This window comes from Rhinatrema bivittatum, chromosome 3, assembly GCF_901001135.1.
Source record: "Rhinatrema bivittatum chromosome 3, aRhiBiv1.1, whole genome shotgun sequence".
Classification (NCBI taxonomy): Eukaryota; Metazoa; Chordata; class Amphibia; order Gymnophiona; family Rhinatrematidae; genus Rhinatrema; species Rhinatrema bivittatum.
Window position 1 is genome coordinate 92,335,874 of NC_042617.1, and position 19,608 is coordinate 92,355,481.

At 48.6% G+C, this 19,608-nt stretch overlaps 1 protein-coding gene across 6 annotated transcripts in view; it reads right to left on the bottom strand.

Moving 5' to 3' along the window:
- GPCPD1 (glycerophosphocholine phosphodiesterase 1) overlaps positions 1 to 19,608 on the bottom strand; it is a 237,850-nt gene that overhangs the window by 11,927 nt on the left and 206,315 nt on the right. For all 6 annotated transcript variants that reach the window (XM_029593475.1, XM_029593474.1, XM_029593478.1 and 3 more), the window contains 2 exons: positions 19,179 to 19,314; positions 1,506 to 1,666 (listed from right to left, as the gene is read on the bottom strand). In XM_029593475.1, the coding sequence (XP_029449335.1) occupies positions 1,506 to 1,666; positions 19,179 to 19,314 (297 nt within the window). The remainder of the gene's footprint in view (positions 1 to 1,505; positions 1,667 to 19,178; positions 19,315 to 19,608) is intronic.

The following is a 19,608-nucleotide window of genomic DNA, read 5'->3' on the forward strand; positions in this document are numbered from 1 at the left end:
GGAAGAGGAAGGAATCACATCTTCACCTGAAGAAATAAAAGCTGCTCAAACAGCCACGCCAATCCAACCTCTTGAAGCAGATGACTTGGCATACTGCTCTCCCTCATGTCTCTTCCCCACAAGATTTACAGAGTCTTTCCCCTCCCAGTATCTTGACAGTATGATCCCCGCGCACTGCAAATTACTGAGCGCTTCCCATGCTCCTGAATAGATACCATTGCTTCTTCCCTTACCTCTCCTGCTTCAACCAGAAAACCAGTCTTGACTTCTGTTTGTTTTTTTTTAACAGCATATTTATTTGCAAATTTATATACCGTCATATCCATTTTACATCAAAATGGTTTACAAGTTAAAACATACATACAAATTAAAAACATATATAGTATGTACTACATAATTAAACAGCTAATAAGCAGGAATTAGGCAAAGCCACAGGGCTCAAGAGAAGGGAGGAAAAAAACCCAAACAGGAGCCTTGTTTATTTTATTTCTTTTTAAGTGCAGGAGAGTCTGTGAAAGGAGAGGGGAAAGCATGGGGCGGGAGGGGGAGGCGTTATTCCAGCAACTCTAGCTGCGCAAAATCCTGTTCCAACAACTCGAAGTCCCCTGGTCCACTGGCTATGCTCAACCAAGGGAGGGAGTACAAGACTTATCTCAGAAGTTGCCATCCAAATGTCTGTCTTCTTCACCAGACCTAACTAGACCTCGGCTTACAGCACAGAATGCTTACCTGCCATCTGCTGGAGACAGAGAATACTGGCAGGCTAAGGTCGGCATGGGAGTCTATACAGGGTGATGTCAGCAAACCTGTTAGCCTTTGTCTCAATCTGCTGATTGAGAGGCATATGCATCTGGGCCAGTCTTAGCTGGATGAAGAGGAAGTCTCTGTATATGCTAACTAATATCTTGACATTAACATTAGTCAAGGAATGTTGAATAGGGAAAATTAGGATGCTGGGCTTGATGGACCCTTGGTCTGACCCAGTATGGCACGTTCTTATCAGCCAGTTTGCCTGGACCCTCACACAGGGAAAACAAAAGCTGTGGCATGGCCATGATTTGGACTACCAATACTGATACACAGCTTCTCAGAGGGAATTTTTGATTGTGTAAATAAACAAAAAAGCATCAGTTCAGATTTTTAGACCTAATAAAAGCTAACTTTTTATTTTCAGCAGAGAGCAGATGAAGTAAGATCACTTCCTCCAAGCACCCGTTTACCTTTGCTGGAGTAATGCTGGGTCAGATGGACCTTTGGTCCGATCCAACTCAGCAGTTCTTCAGTTTGTATGTTGAAGGATCTGCAGTTTTGAAGTAGGGGGAAAATGGGCAGACAGGATTGCCTTGCAGTTATCTGCTGCCATGTTCTAATGTCTGTATCTGAATCAGACTGTGAAATTTCTGTCAGCCATTCTAATGTTTGGCACTGTTGGCACTTGTATACAGATTTCTTGACTAAACTCTGGTTTTGTAGTTTCCATGATCATTTCAACATATAATAAATACCTGTCATAAATTAATCCATCAATGCCATAAGTTCTCATCTTCTGTCTGTTTTCAGGGTCATTGGTGTCATCACCCCAACAGAAAATAACCAAGCCCTTAGACTTGGCCTCTTTTATGTACTGTGGATTTCTTAGCAAGTCTTCAGTGTGAACATTTATTCCCTGAAAAAAAGTAGCAAAAATTGTTGGGATTAAACACAAGAAAATGTTGCATCAACATACCAAGGTTATTAAATGTTTTCTTTCAGTTTTATTGCATCTAAATGTTAAGATACTTTTTCAGAAAATATAGTAATTGGGGGGCTAATTTCAAATAGCCTCCCTAGGTGCAAGGTCCTTGCACCTAATTTTTAAAGGTAAGGTATGCATGTACCATATTTTCCAGTGTACAAGTCACTTTCTTTCAGCGATTTCAGAGACTGCGACTTATGCACCAGTGCAACATATACTGTCACAATTTCTCTCTCTCAGCCTATGCTGTTAACCTCGCTGTACAAACATGTGTGTCTTATACAAAGGTGCATTTTATCTACCAACTTTTTTGTCAAAATGGCAATCTATAAGGGGTGGGGTGGGGTGGTGTGACTTATACACCAGAAAATATGGTAGTTTTCTTTTGAAAACCATCCATGAGGAACTTTGCCTATTCTTTCTGCAGAATTTTGCTAGAAAACAGCACAATCGATTTGAAAATCCTATCAACACATGTTTTTCAAGACTGCCCAAAACATGCCCCAAGGAATGCTTCTCCTTCAACCCAGCTAAAAATATGCACACAAAGGAACTCCTAAATCACTTTTAGCTGAATTGAGTGAGGGAAATTTTCCAACATCCTATTTATCCAGGTAAATGGTTTTGAAAACTATCTTTTCATAAGCTTGGTTAAATAAATGCACTTTTTGAAAGGAAAGCATAAGTAATAGTGGATAAATTACTTACCTGATAATGTCGTTGTCCTTAGTGTAGACAGATGGACTCAGGACCAATGGGTATAGTGTGTTCCTGATAGCAGTTGGAGACCGAGTCAGATTTCAATCTGACATCAGCACTAGTACATATACCCCTGCAGGAAGCTCTGCTCTTCAGTATTCTCTTCGAAAAGTAATTGTGGATATATGTGTGGCTGAATAATTTGATTAACTTGGTTAACTTGAATAATGTGATTAACTTGAACTGGTTGATGTGGGTTATAGCTGGAGAGCGCCAGTGCCTTCAACCGAGAAACGCCAACACCTGGTAACTATGGGTGTCCCAATCAGAGGAAAGCATGGCTTACTCATGCTTGTCTTGCTCTTGGGGATTGTCACCCAAGGTTCCGTGTTTGGTGGCAGCCGTGAGCGGGATGCTGAGTCCATCTGTCTACACTAAGGAAAACTAAATTATCAGGTAAGTAATTTCTCCATTTCCTAGCGTGTAGCAGATGAACTCAGGACCAATGGGATATATAAAAGCTACTCCAGAACCAGGAGGGAGGCTGCCCGTGGCCCACTTAGATTTGCCCTTGCAAATGCTGTGTCCTCCCGAGCCTGAACATCCAGGCAGTAGAACCTGGAGAAGGTGTGAATGGAGGACCATGTCGCCACCCGACAGATCTCGGCGGGTGACAGCATCTTTGTTTCCGCCCAGGACACTGCCTGGGCTCTAGTGGAATGGGCCTTGACTTGTAGAGGTGGAGGCTTGCCTGCCTCTATGTAGGCCGCCTTGATTACTTCTTTGATACAACGGGCCACGGTTGCCCGCGAGGTCGCCTCTCCTTGTTTCTTCCCGCTGTGAAGGACGAATAGGTGGTCCGTCTTTCGTATGGATTCCGACCTTTCCAGGTATCGGACTAGGAGTCTGCTGAAGATAAGATGGCGAATACGGTGGGATTCTTACAAGTCTTTATGCTCGTCTGGAGATGGCAGTGAGATGGATTGGTTTAGATGGAAGCGAGAAACCACTTTTGGGAGGAAGGAGGGGACCGTGAGTAGCTGTATGAATCCCGGTGTGAAACTGAGAAACTGTTCTCGGCAGGATAGTACTTGAAGTTCGGAGATGCAACTAGGAGATGCCACTAGGAGATGCAACTAGGAGATGCCACTAGGAACGCAGTCTTTAAGGTTAGGAGTCATAGGGACAGACCACGGAGAGGTCTGAAGGATGCTCCCGCTAGGAAGTCTAGTATTAGATTGAGGTTCCATAGGGGTACCAGCCACTTTAGGGGGTGGTCGGATCTGCTTGACCTCTCTCAGGAAGCGGGAAATGTCCGGATGCGATGCTAGGCTGATGCCTTCCTCTTTGGCTCCGAAGCAAATGCTTCGGCCACCTGAACCTTGATGGAGTTGAGAGACAACCTCTTCTGTAAGCTGTCCTGCAGAAATTCCAGGATTGTGGGAATTTTGACTGTCTGCAGAAGGATGTCGCGGTCTTCGCACCAGGCTTCGAATATTCTCCACATTCGTATGTAGGTTAGCGATGTGGAGAACTTGTGTGCTCGGAGCAAGGTGTCAATCACTGCCCTAGAGTATCCGCTCTTCTTCAGGCGTGTCCTCTCAATGGCCAGACTGTAAGAGAGAATAGAGTTGGGTCTTTGTGGAGGATTGGGCCTTGCTGGAGCAGATCCCTGTGTGGAGGTAGAGAGCTCCCCATCACGAGTCTTCGCATGTCTGCGTACCACGGCCTTCTTGGCCAGTCCGGGGCCACTAGAAGTACTAGCCCCCTGTGGTGTTCTATCTTGTGGATGATCCCACCCAGTAGTGGCCTCAGGGAGAATGCGTATAGCAGGTCTGTGGCCAGGTCTGGACGAGGGCATCGATCCCTTGGGATTGTGGTTCTCGTCTGCGACTGAAGAAGTTGGGAACTTGGGCGTTGGACCGAGTTGCCAGTAGATCCATGGTTGGGGTTCCCTAGTGGTTTACTATCAACTGGAAGGCTGTGGTCGACATTCCCCTGGGTCTAGACTTTCTCTGCTGAGGTAGTCCACAGTGACGTTGTCTTTTCCCGCTATGTGGGCGGCTGAGATCCCTAGTAGGTTTGCTTCCGCCCACACCATTAGGGGATCTATTTCCAGGGACACCTGTTGGCTTCTGGTTCCTCCCTGGCAGTTGATGTAAGCAACTGTCGTGGCGTTGTCTGACATGACTCTGACAGATTTGCCCCGGAGCCTGTGACTGAACTATAGGCAGGCTTATCTGACCGTCCGGGCTTCCAGTCAGTTGATGTTCCATCCCGACTCTTCCTTGTCCCATTGCCCCTGAGCCGTCAGTTCCTGGTAGTGAGCTCCCCACCCTCGAAGACTCGCGTCTGTGGTGAGCAAGGTCCAGGTCAGTGGAGATAGCCTTACTCCCTTGCTCATGTGGTCTTCTTGTAGCCACCATTGGAGCTGGTTCCGCACCTTCTCCGGGAGCTGGAGGCGAACGGAATAGTCCTGGGACATCGGGTTCCACCATGACAGTAGGGAGCGCTGTAGCGGTCGCATGTGAGTTCTTGCCCATGGAACCACTTCCAGGGTTGATGTCATGAGGCTGAGGACTTGGAGGTAGTCCCATACTTTGGGGAGAAGACTTGTTAGCAGGTTTCGCAATTGGTTCATCAGTTTTCTTCTCCTTGTAGGAGGAAGGATGACCTTGTCTTGTCTGGTATCGAACCGGACTCCCAGGTATTCTAGAGATTGGGAGAGCTGTAGCCTGCTCTTGTTTGTGTTGACAACCCACCCGAGGTTCTCCAGTAGAGCCTTGACTCTGGTGGTCTCCTGATGACTTTCCTCTGGAGATTTTGCCCTGATTAGCCAATCGCCTAGATATGGATGACGAGGATTCCCTGTTTCCTCAGTGTCGCCGCTACCATCATAATATTGGTGAACATCCGAAAGGCTATGGCGAGTCCGAAGGGTAGTGTCCGGAACTGGTAGTGGTGGTCCAGGATCGCAAAGCGCAGGAACTGCTGATGCTCATGATGGAATGGGATGTGCAGGTATGCTTCTGACAGGTCCAGAGATGTAAGGAATTCTCCTGGCTGAATCACCCTTATGACCGAGCACAGGGTTTCCATGCAGAAATGTGGTACCCTCAGGTAGCGGCTGACCGACTTGAGGTCCAGGATGGGCTGGAACATTCCCTCTTTCTTGGGGACGATAAAGTAGGTGGAATAGTGCCCAGTATTTTGTTGTTGCACGGGCACTGGCGTTATGGCCTTTAGGGCGAGCAATTTGGCCAATGTGGTTTCCACTGCCGTCCTCTTGGAGGGTGCGTGGCAAGGAGATTTCACGAACTTGTCCGGAGGGATGTTGTGAAATCCAGATAATATCCCTCTTGAATGATGGTTAGGACCCACTTGTCCGCTGTTATCTTGATCCATCTTTGATAGAACAGAGCGAGCCTGCCCCCTATGGCTTCTTCCTGTGGATGGGGTCGGCTGATTCTCATTGTGGGGTGCGACTGGGGCCCGTGCCAGAGCCGTCTCCCCTCTTGTTGTGTTTGGTCCGAAAGGACTGGCCCCTGCCTGCGGGGTGCTTGATGTGTACCCTTGTAGGGTACAAAGCATTGGGATCCTCTGCCCTTAGGTAATTGGGGAGAGGGGCGCTGGCTTTTGTTCTTGTCCTCCGGTAGCCGAGGTACTGGGTATTTGCCCCATTTGTCGGCTAACTTCTCCAGTTTGCTTCCGAACAGGAGGGCTCCTTTAAAGGGCATTCTTGAGAGTTTCGTCTTGGAAGTTGTGTCGGCTGACCAACTTCGGAGCCAGAGTTGCCTTCTGGCTGCCTCTGTGGATGAGACGCCCCTGGCTGAGGTGTGTATCAGGTCAAAGGTCACATCCATGAGGAAGGATACCGCTGGTTCTAGCGCTTCGACAGGCGTGCGGCGTTCATGGTCATGGATAAACAGGCACGTGTCACCTCGGCACAGCACTATGATGCCTAGATCTCTTTCTTGGGTGGTAGCTCCTAATATGGAACCTAACATTGTGTAACTATAGCATGGGCTATTTTTCCCTATATGCATCACCTTGTTCTTATCCACATTACATTTCATCTGCCATTTCAATACCCAATTTTCCAGTCTCATAAGTTCTTCCTGCAATTTATCATGATATGAAAATTGGTTTTTACCTGCTATTTTTCGTTCCTGTAATACCACAGATCAGTCCAGAAAAGTGGTATATACCCAAGCCACCCTACACTGGGTGGGAAACTGAAAGACCCACATGAAGCACACTCTCCCTGAAGGATGGTTCATCAGAAGCCTTAACGTCCAATCGGTAATGTTTCATAAAAGTGTGAATAGACGACCACACCGCCACCCTATAGATCTCCTGAGGCGACAGTAACTGACACTCTGCCCAGGAGGTAGCCTGAGCCCTAGTGGAATGAGCTCTGAGACCCAAAGGCACCTGATGCCCTCGGGCTATGTATGTGGCGCAAATGGCTTCCTTAATCCACCGAGATATGGTCGCCTTTGACGCTTTGTCCCCCTTCTTTGGGCCACCAAATAGAACGAACAAATGATCAGAACATCTGAAGTCATTGGTAACCTCCAGATAACGCAATAAAATGCGCCGCACATCCAAAAGATTAAGGTCCCTATTCTGAGAAGACTCCCGGGACAGTTAGGGAACCCCGGAAGCTCCACAATTTGATTGACGTGAAAGGCTGAAACCACCTTAGGGACAAAGGATGGAACCGTATGTAATGATACCCGATCGTCGTAAATCCGAAGAAAAGGATCCTGACAAGACAGCGCCTGCAACTCAGATCTGACGGGCCGAGCAAATGGCCACCAAAAACACTGTTTTCAAAGTCGAATCTTTCAGGGAAACTCCATGAAGAGGTTCGAAAGGAGCGCCACACAGAACTCGCACAACTAAATTCAAACTCCAATCCAGACACACTGAACGGATGGGAGGGCGCAAATGTTTGACCCCCTTAAGAAACAGAGCAATATCCGGATGCGCTGCCAGCGAACAGCTGTCAAAGTTTGCCTGCAAGGCACCTAGAGCTGCAACTTGTACACGAAGGGAATTGAACGTCAAGCCTTTAGCGAGGCCCTGTTGCAGAAAGTCAAGCACCCGAGGAACATGCACTGCTAAAGGGTCGCAGGAACGCTGATGACACCACATCTGAAAAAGCTTCCAAACTCTCACATAGGCCATAGAGGTGGCTGGATATCTCGCCTGTAGGAGGGTGGAAATGACTTGTTCTGAATAACCCCTCAAGCGTAAATGTCACCTCTCAAAAGCCAGATGCATTAGATGAGCCAGCTGAAGTGGACCCTCTAGAGCCAAGTGTACCAGATCCGCGAACCACGGACGACCATGAGTGTCGCTCTACGCGACGGAGAAGCCAACCTATGGAGGGCCAGGGCGGGAAGGCATACAGAAGAATCCCCGTGGGCCAAGGACACATGAGAGCATCTATGCCCACCGAGCCCTGTTCTCGGCGTCGGCTGAAAAAACGAACTGTTTTTGCATTCGCCTGCGTTGCCATCAGATCCAGCTGAGAAGTTCCCCATCTGGCGCAAATGAGATTCCACACCTCGAGAAATAGTTCCCATTCCCCTAGGTCTAGTTGCTAACGGCTGAGATAATCAGCTTGCACATTCTCTACTCTCGTGACATGGGATGCGGCAATGCCCTTGAGATGGCGCTCTGCCCAGGTGAACAGAAGATGTGCCTCTAGTGCTATGGCGGGACTTTGAGTCCCACCTTGCTGGTTGATGTACACCACCGTTATCGCACTGTCCGAGAAGACATGCACCATTCTGTCCTGGATCCAGGGAAGAAATGCCCGCAGGGCCAGACGTACAGCCCTGGTCTCGAGCCGGTTTATGGACCAGGATCTTTCCATTGCCAAGCAAAGACCTTGGGCGGACCTGTCTGCACACACCGCCCCCCAACCTGAGAGGCTGGCAACGGTGGAGATTATCAGCCAATTCGGAGTGTTCAAATCCACCCCCCGTTCCAGATTGTCCAGTGATAGTCACCATGACAGACTGGCTCTGGATTCCGGAAGTAGAGGCATTGGTAGATGGAATTGCTCCGACACTGGGCTCCAGCGAGACAAAAGCGCACGCTGTAAAGGTCTTAAGTGAGCGAACGCCCAAGGAACAAAGTCCAAGGTTGAAGCTATGGAGCCCAGGACCTGAAGATGATGCCACACTGTGGGATTGTTCCTTTGAAGAAGGGAATGTATTTGTTCCTGCAACTTCCCTATTTGGTCTGCCACTAGAAACACTCTGCCCAGCAAGGTATCGAATTGTGCTCAGAGATAAATCAACTTCTGAGTGGGTTTCAAGTGACTTTTCTGCACATTGATTACCCAACCTAGGGATCACAATGTGAACATCACCATGTGCACTGATCTCTCGCAGTCCTCTCGAGACTTCGCACGAATCAGTCAGTCCAGGTACAGGTGGACCAAGATTCCCTCCTGAAGAAGGAAGGCCGCCGCCACCACCACCATCACCTTGGTGAACGTGGGAGGAAATGTTGCGAGACCAAATGAGCGGACTCGAAATTGGAAGTGTCGTCCCAAGACCTTGAACTGCAGAAACCTCTGGTGATTCAGCTGGATTGGAATGTGTAAATACGCCTCCGTGAGGTCCAGAGAAGCAAGAAATTCCCCTTTTCGAACTGCGACCATCACTGTCCTAGGGTTTCCATACGAAAGCGAGGAACTCGAAGGCAACGGTTCAGCTTCTGCAGATCAAGGATGGGCCGAAACGTGCCCTGTTTCTTGAGGACCACAAAGTACACGGAGTACCGACCTCGTCCCTGTTGAGCCTCCGGAACTGGGTCAATAGCTTTGAGCTCGAGAAGTCGTTGTAGAGTCACCCGGACCGCCTCTCGCTTAACACTTGAGGCCACTTGGGACTCCACAAAAACCTCCCGGACCAGGTGCGAGAACTCTAGTGCATACCCGTCTTTGATCACTTCTAAGACCCAGCGGTCTGATGTAATTCTTGCCCATTCCGTGTAAAAGTTGGATAATCTGCCTCAGACAGCTTCGACGACGGAATGGGTGCTCATGGCTTCATTGGGGGTTTTTATTTCTTGCTGCACCAAGATGTCCCGAATCTCTTCCGGGCCGGCGACCCCCTCGACAGCACTGCTGGTACCCCAAAGCAGGTTTAGAAGCAGGAGGTGCGGAGTATCTACCCGCTCTGAAGCAGCGAGAATCCCGAAACCTAGCTCAAGGAGGGAAGACTTTCTTAGAAGATCTTTTATCTTCCGGCAACCGATTGCCCTTGGATTCGGCAAGCAGCTTTAGCAGCTGATCCAGATCCTCCCCAAACAGAAGCTCGCCCTTATAGGGTAGATTACAAAGCTGGGAATTGGAGGACAAATCCACCGCCCAATTTCGCAGCCAGAGGAGACGCCGCGCTGACACCAAGGTCACCATACCTCTTGCCGAGGTCCTTACCAGATCATACAAAGCATCTGCAACATAAGAACATAAGAAAATGCCATACTGGGTCAGACCAAGGGTCCATCAAGCCCAGCATCCTATTTCCAACAGTGGCCAATCCAAGCCATAAGAACCTGGCAAGTACCCAAAAACTAAGTCTATTCCATGTTACCATTGCTAATGGCAGTGGCTATTCTCTAAGTGAACTTAATAGCAGGTAATGGACTTCTCCTCCAACAACTTATCCAATCCTTTTTTAAACACAGCTATACTAACTGCACTAACCACATCCTCTGGCAACAAATTCCAGAGTTTAATTGTGCGTTGAGTAAAAAAGAACTTTCTCCGATTAGTTTTAAATGTGCCCCATGCTAACTTCATGGAGTGCCCCCTAGTTTTTCTACTATCCGAAAGAGTAAATAACCGATTCACATCTACCCGTTCTAGACCTCTCATGATTTTAAACACCTCTATCATATCCCCCCTCAGTCGTCTCTTCTCCAAGCTGAAAAGTCCTAACCTTTTTAGTCTTTCCTCATAGGGGAGTTGTTCCATTCCCCTTATTTTGGTAGCCCTTCTCTGTACCTTCTCCATCGCAATTATATCTTTTTTGAGTTGCGGCGACCAGAATTGTACACAGTATTCAAGGTGCGGTCTCACCATGGAGCAATACAGAGGCATTATGACATTTTCCGTTTTATTCACCATTCCCTTTCTAATAATTCCCAACATTCTGTTTGCTTTTTTGACTGCCGCAGCACACTGTACTGACGATTTCAATGTGTTATCCACTATGACACCTAGATCTCTTTCTTGGGTTGTAGCACCTAATATGGAACCCAACATTGTGTAATTATAGCATGTGTTATTTTTCCCTATATGCATCACCTTGCACTTATCCACATAAGCAATGCCTGCTTCTAGGCGGGCGGACTGCAGAGCCCCACTGTCGCCCGTACCGGCCCCAGCAGCAGACTCCTGGACTCAACACAGACAGGCCCTCTGCATTAGGCTAGCGGTAACCTTGAATGCTCGCTTCAACTGGATCTCCAGCTTGCGGTCCTGCATATCCTTAAGGGCAGCCGCCCCAGCAACCGGGATAGTGGTCTTTTTCATGACTGCCGAGACCGCGGCCCCCTCTTGCTGCTGGATTGCTGCCTTCATCTCGAATTTGTTCAGTTCCTACTTAAGTTTTAGGTTGCTGTGGGAGTAGGAATGTGTCTAATTAGCGTCCTTTAAATGTATTAGTGAATTCACTATATGTCTGGTAGTGGCCTACAGGGGAATGATCAAACTCTCAATAAGGTTTTTTTTTTTGTGAAAGTGGCACCTGCGTATAAATTAAAGGATGAGCTAGGGGTGGGTGGGAAATACAAACAGTCTAACTTCAGTTAGTCAGCCAGAGGAACTCACAGCTCTCTTGATTAACAAATGTTGGTACCTAATCAAACCAAATCACACTACCTCAACACCTTTCCAAGGTGAGTAACTGAACAGAACTTTTCAACCTTTTTACTTAGGTATTCACTGCTCCTAGCTTATTTCTACTTTCTGGCTACTTTTTGTTTTGTTTTTAATATACAAACACTAACTTCTGTTTATTTGCTGCCTTACTGACTATTAATAGCACAAACACACTAAATAATATTCCAAAATAGTTAACTTCGCCCCAATACTTTTAAAAAAAGAAAATTTCCCAAGCAAAAACTTACTAATTCCATTCAGCCACCAGCAAGGTGATCCTCTCCTCTCAGTGCTCCCAGGAAGCAGAGAGTAGGATTAAATGGTCAGTTTTCACAGTGGAAAAATATAAACAGTGGAGTGCCTCAGGGATCTGTACTTGGACCAGTGCTTTTTAATCTATTTATAAATGATCTGGAAATGGGTACAATGAGTGAGGTGATCAAATTTGAGGATGACACAAAATTATGCAGAGTAGTTAAATCTCAAGCGGATTGTGATGAATTGCCGGAGGACCTTGTGAGACTGGAAGATTGGGCTTCCAAATGGCAGATGAAGTTTAATGTGGATAAGTGCTAAGTGATGCATATAGGGAAAAATAACCCTTGCTGTAGTTACACAATGTTAGGTTCTATCTTACCCAGGAAAGAGATCTAGGCATCATAGTGGATAACACATTGAAATAGTCAGCCCAGCATGGTGTGGCGATCAAAAAAGCAAACAGAATGTTAGGAATTATTAGGAAGGGAATGGAAAATAAAATGTAGAAATTACTTACCTGATAATTTCATTTTCCTTAGTGTAAACAGATGGACTCAGGACCAATGGGTATAGTGTGCTCCTGATAGCAGTTGAAGACGGAGTCAGATTTCAATCTGACGTCAGCACTACATATATCCATGTACGTGGCTTTGCTCTCTAGTTTTCTCCTCGAAATGCAAATATGGATATATGTGTTTGGATAATTTTTTAACTAACTTGGATAAGTTGATTAACTTGAATTGGTTGACGTGGTTTCTAGCTGGAGACCGCCAGGACACTCAACTGAGAAGCGCCGAGACCTGGTAATATGGGTGTCTGAACTAGAGATAAGGGTTGGCTTACCTGTGCTTGTGTTGCCCTCGGGGGGAGGTTCCCCTGAGGATTCTTGATTGCGAGGCAGCCATGGGCGGGGTGCTGAGTCCATCTGTCTACACTAAGGAAAATGAAATTATCAGGTAAGTAATTTCTACATTTCCTAGCATGTAGCAGATGGACTCAGGACCAATAGGATGTACAAAAACTACTGCCGAACCGGGTGGGAGGCTGCCCATGGCCCATTTAGTACTGCCCTTGTGAATGCTGGGTCCTCCTTGGCCTGAACATCCAGACGATAGAATCTCGAGAAGGTGTGGATGGAGGACCACGTTGCCGCCCGACAGATCTCTGCGGGTGACAGCATCTTGGTTTCTGCCCAGGACAGTTGTGGAATGGGCCTTGACATGTAGAGGTGGAAGCTTGCCTGCCTCTACGTATGCCGCCTTGATTACTTCTTTGATCCAGCGGGCTATGGTTGCCCGCGAGGCCGCTTCTCCTTGCTTCTTCCCGCTGTGAAGAATGAACAGATGGTACATCTTTTGTACAGGTTCCGATCTCTCCAGGTATCGGACTAGGAGTTTGTCGACATTCAGGTGGCAAAGAAGGCGTGGGTCTTCAGAGTCCTTATGCTCGTCTGGAGATGGCAGCGAGATGGCTTGGTTTAGATGGAAGTGAGAAACCACCTTGGCAGGAAGGAGGGTACTATGCACAGCTGTATGGATCCCGGCGTGAATCTGAGGAACGGCTCCCGGCATGATAGTGCTTGAAGTTCGGAGATTCGGCGGGCTGAGCAGATTGCCACGAGAAACGCCCGTCTTCAAGGTCAGGAGCCGTAGGGACAGACCGCGAGTTGGTGTCAACGAAGCTCCCGCTAGGAAGTCTAACATTAGATTGAGATTCCATAGGGGTATTGGCCACTTTAGGGGTGGCCAAATGTGCTTGACTCCTTTTAAGAAGCGGGAGACATCTGGGTGGGCTGCTAGGCTGGTGCTGTCCACCCTGGGTCTGAAGCTGGTCAGAGCGGCCAGTTGCACTTTGATGGAGTTGAGGGACAACCCTTTGTTCACGCTGTCCTGCAGAAATTCCAGGATCATGGGGATTTTGACTGTCCGTGTAAGGATGTCGCAGTCCTCACACCAGGCTTCGAATATTCTCCATGCTCATATATATGTTAAGGAGGTGGAGAACTTGCGCGCTCGGAGCAGTGTGTCAATCACTGGTCCTGAGTATCCACTCTTTTTCAGGTGAGACCTCTCAATGGCAAGACCGTAAACGAGAATCTCGTTGGGTCTTCATGGAGGATCGGGCTTTGCTGGAATAGATCCCTGTGTGGTGGTAGGCGTAGAGGGTTTCCTGCCAGAAGTCTTCACATGTCCACATACCACGGTCTTCTTGGCCAGTCCGGGGCCACTAGAAGTACCAGCCCTCTGTGGTGTTCTATATTGCGGTTAATTCCGCCCAGTAGTGGCCATGGAGGGAAGGCATACAGTAGGTCCTCCTGTAGCCAGGTCTGGACGAGGGCGTCGATTCCCTGGGACAGCGGTTCCAGTCTTCGGCTGAAGAACTTGGGAACCTGGGTGTTGGATCCGGTTGCCAGAAGATCCATGGCTGGGGTTCCCCAGTGGTTTACTATCCGCTGGAAGGCTGCTGTAGACAGTGTCCATTCCCCTGGATCCAGACTCTCTAGGCTGAGGTAGTCTGCAGTGACGTTGTCTTTTCCCGCGATGTGGGTGGCTAATATCCCCTGTAGGTTTGATTATGCCCACGTCATTAGGGGCTCTACTTCCAGGGACACCTGCTGGCTTCTGGTTCCCCCCTAGCGGTTGATATAGGCCACTGTTGTGGCATTGTCAGACATGACTCTGACTGATTTGCCCCGTAGTCTGTGGCTGAACCGTAGACAGGCTAGTCTGACTGCTCGGGCTTCCAGTCGGTTTATGTTCCATGCCGACTCTTCTTTGTCCCATTGCCCTTGAGCTGTTAGCTCCTGGCACTGTGGTCCCCATCCCCGCAGGCTCGCATCTGTGGTGAGCAGGGTCCATTCCGGTGGGGATAGGCTTGTTCCCTCGCTCAGATGGTCTTCTTGTAGCCACCATTGTAGTAGGTTCCGAACCTTTGCCGGTAGCCGGAGGGGGGCGGAGTAGTTTCTGAGACATTGGGTTCCACCGTGACAGTAGGGAATGTTGTAGAGGCCGCATGTGGGCCCTTGCCCTTGGGACGAATTCTATGATTGATGCCATGAGTCCGAGGACTTTGAGATAGTCCCATGCCGTGGGGAGAGTGGAGTTCAACAATGCTCGTAGTTGTTCCATCAATCTCCTTCTCCTTGTAGGGGGAAGGGTGACTTTGTTCCATTTGGTGTCGAACCGGACTCCCAGATACTCCAGGGATTGGGAGGGCTGCAGGTGGCTCTTGGGTGTGTTGACAACCGATCCGAGGTTCTGCAGTAGTTCCATGACTTTGGCGGTTGCTTGATGGCTTTCCTCTGGCGATTTCGCTCTGACCAGCCAATCATCCAGGTATGGGTGCACGAGGATCCCTTCTTTCCTCAGTGTCACCGCTACTACCACCATGATCTTGGTGAACGTTCGGGGAGCCGTAGCTAGCCCAAACGGTAGGGCCTGGAACTGGTGGTGATGGACCAATATCGTGAAGCATAGGAAACTCTGATAGAGGCGATGGATCGGTATGTAGAGATAGGCTTCTGACAGATCCAGGGAGGTCAGGAATTCTCCCGGTTGTACCACCTTTATGACCGAACACAGGGTTTCCATGCAGAAGCGGGGTACCTTCAGGTAGTGATTGATGGACTTGAGGTCTAGTATGGGCCGGAATGTTCCCTCTTTCTTGGGCATGATGAAGTAGATGGAATAGCGCCCAGAAGTTTGTTGGTGCGTGGGTACCGGTGTTACTGCCTTTAAGGCGAATAGTTTTGATAGTGTGGTTTCCACTGCCTTCCTCTTGGAGGGGTCGTGGCATGGAGAAATCACAAACTTGTCCGGGGGGATAATGTGGAAGTCCAGGTAGTATCCCTCTCGGATGATGGATAAGACCCAATTGTCCGACATTATTTCGACCCATCTTTGGTAGAATAAGGCAAGCCTGCCCCCTAAGATCTCTTCCTGTAGATGGGTCTGCTGAATCTCATTGCGTGTTGCGGCTGGGGCCTGGTCCCGAGTCGGCTCCTCTTTAATTGTGTCTGTTCCGAAAGGAGTGCCCCTTGCTGGCGGGGCTTGCTAAGTGTTTTTGTATGGTCTATAACACTAGGATCCTCTGCCCTTGGGAGCCTGGGGAGAGGGGAGTTGGTTCCTCTTGTTCCTGTCCTCCGGTAGATGGGGTACTGGGGACTCACCCCATTTGTCGGCTAATTTGTCCAGGTCGCTTCCGAATAAGAGTGTTCCTCTAAAGGGCATTCTTGTGAGCCTCGTCTTAGAGGTCGCGTCGGCTGACCAGCTTCGAAGCCAGAGTTGTCTTCTAGCTGCCACTATGGATGAGAGGCTCCTGGCTGAGGTGCGTACCAGGTCTGAGGTCGCATCCGTGAGGAATGATATTGCTGGGTCTAATGCCTCGAATGGCATATTTGCGTCCCTGGCCATAGCCAGGCAGGCGCGTGATACCACGGCATAGCAGGCAGCAATCTGTAAGGTTATAGCTGATACATCGTAAGACTGCTTGAGGATGGATTCCTGCCGTCTGTCATTGGCATCCTTGAGTGGTATGGTAGTGCGCTTGGTATGGTAGTGCGCTTTGTGGTGGCGCAGACCAGGGAGTCGACCTTGGGAAACCTCAGGAGTTCCTTCGTCGCAGGGTCCAAGGGGTAGAGAGCTTCTAGGGCTTGACCTCCCTTAAAGGTGGCCTCTGGAGCGTCCCATTCCAGGTCGATCAGTTGTTGTACGGCCTGTAGCGTAGGGAAATGGCGTGAGGTCTGGCGGAGCCCGGCCAGGAAGGGGCTCGCCTTGGACTCTGCTGTGTTGCATGTGTCCAGGATGGCCAATGCCTTCAGACTTGTGGCTACAAGCTCTGATAATTCATCTTTTGGGAAGAAGCGCATCATGGTGCGATACGGTTCCGTTCCTGGAGGCAGTTCCCCCTCTTCCAGGGGTTCTGATTCCTCCTCCGAGTCATCTGTTTCCCCTAAAGGGAGGTATTTGTCCAGGGGAGGCTCATCTGGTGGAGGCCGGGAGGGGCCTGGGAGGCTCTGAGCCACTGGCGGGGGTTGTGGTTGTGCCGCTGGTGGCCCTGTCTGTGCGTAGATGTAGGATTGCAGCTCAGCGAAGAATCCCACCCAGGTGAAGTTGCCTGGAACCGCATTGGGTCCAACGGCGCTCCCCCAAGGGTCCCCACTGTGGAGGGGCCGAGTCAGGAATAGAGAAGTCCGGGGTAGTCTCGCTGGTGGATCCGGAGTCCTCTACAGGCTGAGGGGAACTTGTCTCTGCTCCCCCCCCCCCCCGAGCTTCTTCGCATAGCAGGCACAGGGCGGAGGTCACCTCGGGCTGCGCCGCTCTCGGGTGGCATGCCAGGCAGAGGACTGGACCTTTAGCTGTCTTGGATGGCGGTGCCATGATTTGCACGTGTATCCTGTACAGGTCCGCGTGCCGGGAGGCCTAATTATGCGTTCCGAGTGCGCCTATGTTGTGCGCGTAGGAACGGAAGATGCGAGCGTGGCTGTGCACGCAGGCCTAGTTGTGGTGTTTAGCACCCCTGGGCGTGCCGCTGTGCGCACAGCGCAGATGCATGCGCCGCTATGCACACAAGTACTTTGTGCGCCCGGCTGGCTGCTGTGCGCATGGCTCAGTTGTGTGGACAATGCGGCGACCAGGGAGGGAAGGCACTGGCAACCACGCGATAAGTTGGCAGCCCCCCAGGGGGTCTCCACGAGGGAGGACCCTCTTGCCTGATCGGGGACTAGCCTGGACGGGGCTGCTCAACCCGAATGTACAGACGCCGGAGGGACGATCTGTGTGGCTGTCCAAGCCTCAGAGACTTAGAAAAGGTTTTCTACCTTACCTTGTCTCAGTGCTTCCTGGTCCTCTGCTAGGCGGTCTCCGGCTGCGGGGGGAGAGGTAATTACCTTCACTGCCGCACTCAGTTCTGCACTTGCTGCCTCTCAGCCGCTCCCTTTTCAGGGGGCTAAGTCCAAGCCGGGTCGGCTACCGGATCGAGGCTGACTCTCAGCCGCTCCCTTTCCCAGGGGCTAAGTTCACGCTTGGACAGAGGCTTACTTCTGAGGGATCTCGGAAATCACCTCAGGAAATCTCAACTGGGGGAGGGACCCTTAGGTATCACCGCAGGAGAACGGGGCTCGTTTTGGAGGTAAGTTTTTCTTTATTTCTTCTTTAAATTTGGAGTTTGGTTTTCTCACGCTGTGCAAGCGTGTGTGAAGTCCCGAACTGCTATGGAGACGGAAAAAACTGGAGAGCAAAGCCACGTGCATGGGTGTATGTAGTGCTGACATCAGATTGAAATCTGATCCGTCTCCAACTGCTATCAGGAGCACACTATACCCATTGGTCCTGAGTCCATCTGCTACACGCTAGGAAACGGAGGATGTCATAATGCCTCTGTATCGCTCCATGGCGAGACCGCACTTTTGAATACTGTGTGCAGTTCTGCCAACCACATCTCAAAAAGAATATAGCTGCACTGCAGAAAGTGCAGAGAAGGGCGACCAAAATGATATGGGGCATGGAACGGCTGCTTTACGAGGAAAGGCTAAAGAAGTTAGGGCTATTCAGTTTGGAGAAGAGACGACTGAGAGGGGATATGATAGAAGTCTACAAAATCATGAAAGAACTTGAACAAGTTAATGTAAATTGGTTATTTACTCTCTCAGACAACAGAAGGACCAGGGGGCACTCCATGAAGTTAGCAAGTAGCTCATTTAAAACAAATCGAAGAAAATTCTTTTTCACTCAGCGCATAGTTAAACTCTGGAATTCATTGCCAGGGGATGTGGTTTCAGCAGTTAGTGTTACTGGGGTTAAAAAAGGTTTGGAGAAGTTCCTAGGAGGTTAAATCCATAAACTGCTATTATGGTAATTAATAAGCAATAGTAGCTTGGGATCTATCTAATGTTTGGGTACTTGCCAGGTACATGTGACTTGGACTGGCCACTGATGGAAACAGTAAGTGGCAAATAAGAACAATTTGTTCATCAGTAAACATATTAATATGTTAGTAAACGTGTCTGTTTTGCAGTATAATTTGTGTGTAAATATATTTTTACTATTACGTATGTAGTTGAGTATGATGCCAAGATCAATGAAGTTTGCGGTACAGAAATGCTTTTAATTAAATAAAATAAGCAAAAAAAAAAAAAAGAAGAAAAGAGAAGACTCATGTGGTGGTAGTTGCACACAAGCACCCATGCATGCTCAGCAAAATTCAGTTTTTATGGGCTCAGAGAGTTTTTCTGTCCCGACACTATCAGCTGTCATCATCCCACTTGTGTGGCTAATTACTGTTGTGCTTATCCATGGAGACTGGCTGTTGTGCATTAGCAAGTAAAAAGGTATGCTATATTAAAATTACATATCTTAGGCAGCAGTCACAGCCCCACTGCACAACAGTGGATCCTCTCTCTAGCTCAGGGCACTTGCGTAATGAGTTCTAAAGGAAGAAGTGGTCTGTGGCCATTGTAGTGACTATGTCTATAATGGCTGGGTTACAGAGGGGAAGAAGTACAGAAATGAGAAAAAGCCCCCAAGATAAAAAGACTAGTGTGAAAATGTTAAATTCTTCTCTGAATGTAATACATACCAAAACGTTTTCAAACTGAGCAAAGCTCATTGCAATAGGTGTTGAGCGGCTTCTAAGATCCATCAGTTCTGGGTACACGTTAGATTTCCCTTGGGTCAGGAACAGTATGGGATACTTGTTTTGTTTGAGTCGAACCCTAGAAAATAAAGTGAGGTTAAAGGTAGTTTCGTGCAATAGAAAACATTTTAAAAGTAGTATTTAACACAGCCACCTTAGAGTTGAAATGCTTCCCCCAAGGGTACCCAGGGCTAAAATATTTATTTATTTTATTTATTAGTTTTTATATACCGGTGTTCAATATGGAATATCACATCAATTTACACTGTAACTGTAATCAAGAAGTAGGGGCTTCCTGTTTTACATTATAACAATATAGTCTTATTTAACATTGTAATTAACTTTTATTTAAAATGAGGCATGATACAACCAA